General features: G+C 46.6%; 1 protein-coding gene across 1 annotated transcript in view; it reads left to right on the forward strand.

The window, feature by feature from the left end:
- LRIT2 (leucine rich repeat, Ig-like and transmembrane domains 2) overlaps positions 1-382 on the forward strand; it is a 2,402-nt gene extending 2,020 nt beyond the window's left edge. The window contains 1 exon segment of the mRNA XM_007447612.1: positions 84-382. Coding sequence (XP_007447674.1) covers positions 84-382 — 299 coding nt within the window.
- The last annotated feature ends 2,768 nt before the right edge of the window (positions 383-3,150 follow it).

The raw sequence follows: 3,150 nt of genomic DNA on the forward strand, positions 1-3,150 counted from the left end.
CCCCGGCATCGGCAGGCGGACTCTCAACCACTGCGCCACCAGGGAAGCCCCCATACCGTGTATTTTTAAATCAGTGTATTTTTAAATCACCACGGTGATCCTGTGCGCCGTGCTGCTCTCGGTGCCTGTGGGTGCCTATGTCTGGGCAGTCCAGGCTCCCTGCAGATGCAGGGAGTGGGGCCTGCACTGCTGTCCTCATCGCAGGAAAGCCCCCAGGTGCCCCCTGGCAGTCCCAGAGCACAGGGATGTCTCCTACAGAGACCACACAGCTGTCTGTGAAGATGGCCTGGGGCACAGAGATGCTGAGGGGGAGGGGGAAGAGGAGAGAGATGAGGAGGGAGATAGTGGCCCGGGGGGAATGGTGTGGGCCTCCAGCCCCTAACTTAAATCTCTGTGGCAGCTCAACTTGGCTTGACCCATTTAGTCAACAAGTATTTATTGAGCAGCTACTCAGTTCCAGGCTCTGAACTTGACACAATGATCCAGGAGACACAATTCTTATCTTCACAGAACTGGTGCCAATGGACCCTTGTCCAGTTATCCATGGTGACTCGAAATTAATAAATGTTATTTTCTAAATATATAACCCTATAACATTTACATGTTTACATGGAACATTTACATATAACACATTTCACATGTGTTATCCTCCTGCAGAAAGGTAGGATTCTAGCCTTTGTTACAGGTGAAGAAACAGAAGCCCAGAAAGTTACAATGACTTGACCAATGTCACCCAACTAGTAGGCAGGAGGCACCACCCAAAAGAGGTTCTAGTTCCACTGTTTCCTTTAAATGTTTGCTTTGAAGTCTCTTGTGTCTCCGGTTGTCCAGAAAGTATTATTCTTCCTTTTAACAGCAACCCCCAACTGAGATCACATAAGTTTGATGTTCTAAAAAGCTGCCTTTTGGGGTGATGAGAGCCTGGTGGGTGATGTGAGTCTCCATTTGTGGGTGTCTGTGTCCCTGTGAGCAGTCTTTGGTGCTCCTGAGAGCCTGGTGCCATCAGCAGTGAGGAACAGGGGACTGGCTGCAGCCCGGGGCTCATGGTCCAGTGATTGATGGAAAGCAGGGTCACAGGAGCCCTATTTGGAAAGAAAAGAATTTATATAAAATCATATAATTATTATTATTGCTCTTATACTTATTACAAAGAGGAGGCTACACAGTCCTGATTCCCACCTAGTTTCATGCGATTGTGAGATTAAGGCTTATTTTTTCAGCCCTGTGTCCCTGGTATTGCAGTGCTGAGTGTGATAAATGTTTTTATATGAATAAGGATATAATCCGCACTCCCTTCCCCAGTTAATGTTCCAAGCTCTCCTATTAAACCCCTGAGAGGTGATTGTTTCCTTTTACGGGGCTCACGTGGAGTAGGCGGTGGCGGGGGGGCCCTGAACCTCAGGGATGGCTCACTGTCCCTCCACGCAGCCCTGCTAGTGAAGGTCTTTCCCAGGATTTAAACCGACATCTGTGTCCTCACAGCTTCTCCCGCTGGCCACAGAGAGATGCTCTGAAGACTCAATTGTGAGCTGACCTCCTTGTGACATCCCCAGAAATATTTTCTCCCTCCTTCCCACCTTCCTTACCAATTCCTACTCATCCTTCCAGACCCATCTCATGTATCATGTCCTCCAAGTAGCTCTCCTTGACTTTACATGTCTAGGAAAAAGAAATAATGAGTGGAACAGGATATGCAATGTTTTTGTTGCTTGCAAGCCCTTTGGGGCAGAGACTGACCTTTCTTGCTCTAGCTGCTGGGCTCATCCAATACCTGGACTGTGTTGATAATCAGTGTTGGTTATGATGAATTTTTAAAAATTGAGGACAGCTCTCATATTCAGACCAATTGTTACCTCACTTCTTCAAGTTCTCCTCATTTATCTCTTTCTGAGCACCAGAAGCTTTTTCATGGAAAATTTCTGTCACACCAAAAGTAGAGAAAATCTTGTTCTTCTCTTCAGTCAGCTTCCGTAATTTTTTTCTTTTAACATTTTCCACTCTTACTTCATCTAGTCCTTGCTGTCAACAGGTTTTTTAAACTGGAGTATTTATGGTAAATACAAAACTCACCTGTGAATATTTTAGTTCGATCTCCAAACAGATAATGAAGTTTCAAAAAGACACGACCACAATTCCACTGTCACACCAAAGAACATGCATTTTTGAACTATATGTACATATATATAGTTATATATACATATGTGTACAAATAACACACACATATATGTAATGTAGCGGAGAATTTTTTTATGAGCGATTTCCCATGATAAATTTTGAAAAAAAGTGGTCGGAGCAGGGTAAGAACGTACTTCCATTGGCCTCTGCGTACTCCTTTCATAGGATCAAAGGCTGTCCGTGGGCCTTGAGGGGGCGCAGTCATCATGAAGTGGCCTGGGGCTACCTTGAAGGCAGGAGTGGATGCTTTGGCCTCCACTTTGGGCAAAGAAAGCTTCATGGTGGGTGTGGGCAGAGGGGTAGGAGGAGGGAAGGGGCTGTGGAAGAGGAGTGTGGGTAGCCGGGAGAGTCAGGAGCATGTCCTGAGCAGGGGCAGTGTTCAGCTGCGTCTGTGACATGGAAATTTAGGGAGAGGGAACATAATCTAGAGAGGATTTCTGAGAATCTGATATTTTAAGACCCTTAGACTGCCCCTTAAAAAATCCTAAAGATGGGGCTTCGCTGGTGGTGCAGTGGTTGAGAGTCCGCCTGCCGATGCAGGGGACACGGGTTCATGCCCTGTTCCGGGAGGATCCCACATGCCGCGGAGCGGCTGGGCCCATGGGCCATGGCCGCTGGGCCTGCGCGTCCGGAGCCTGTGCTCCGCAACGGGAGAGGCCACGACAGTGAGAGGCCCGCGTACTGCAAAAGAAAAAAAAAGAAAAAAAAGTCCTAAAGATGCACGTTAGATCGATTAGGCAATATGATGGTAGGGGTAATAGCACAGACTCTGGAGCCCAGTTTCCTGGGCTTAAATTTTAGTTTTGCTTCTTACTGGCTTTGTGACTCTGTTTCCCTGAGCCTTAATTTCATCATCTGTAAAATGAGGATAATAATAGTACCTACCGTGTAAGGTTGTCCTGATACTTGTAAGAATTTTTACATGTAGAGATCTCAGAACAATGCCTGGCACATAGTAAGCCCTCAATAAGTATC

The sequence above is a fragment of the Lipotes vexillifer genome, unplaced genomic scaffold, assembly GCF_000442215.2.
Source record: "Lipotes vexillifer unplaced genomic scaffold, Lipotes_vexillifer_v1.1 scaffold1062, whole genome shotgun sequence".
NCBI lineage: Eukaryota > Metazoa > Chordata > Mammalia > Artiodactyla > Lipotidae > Lipotes > Lipotes vexillifer.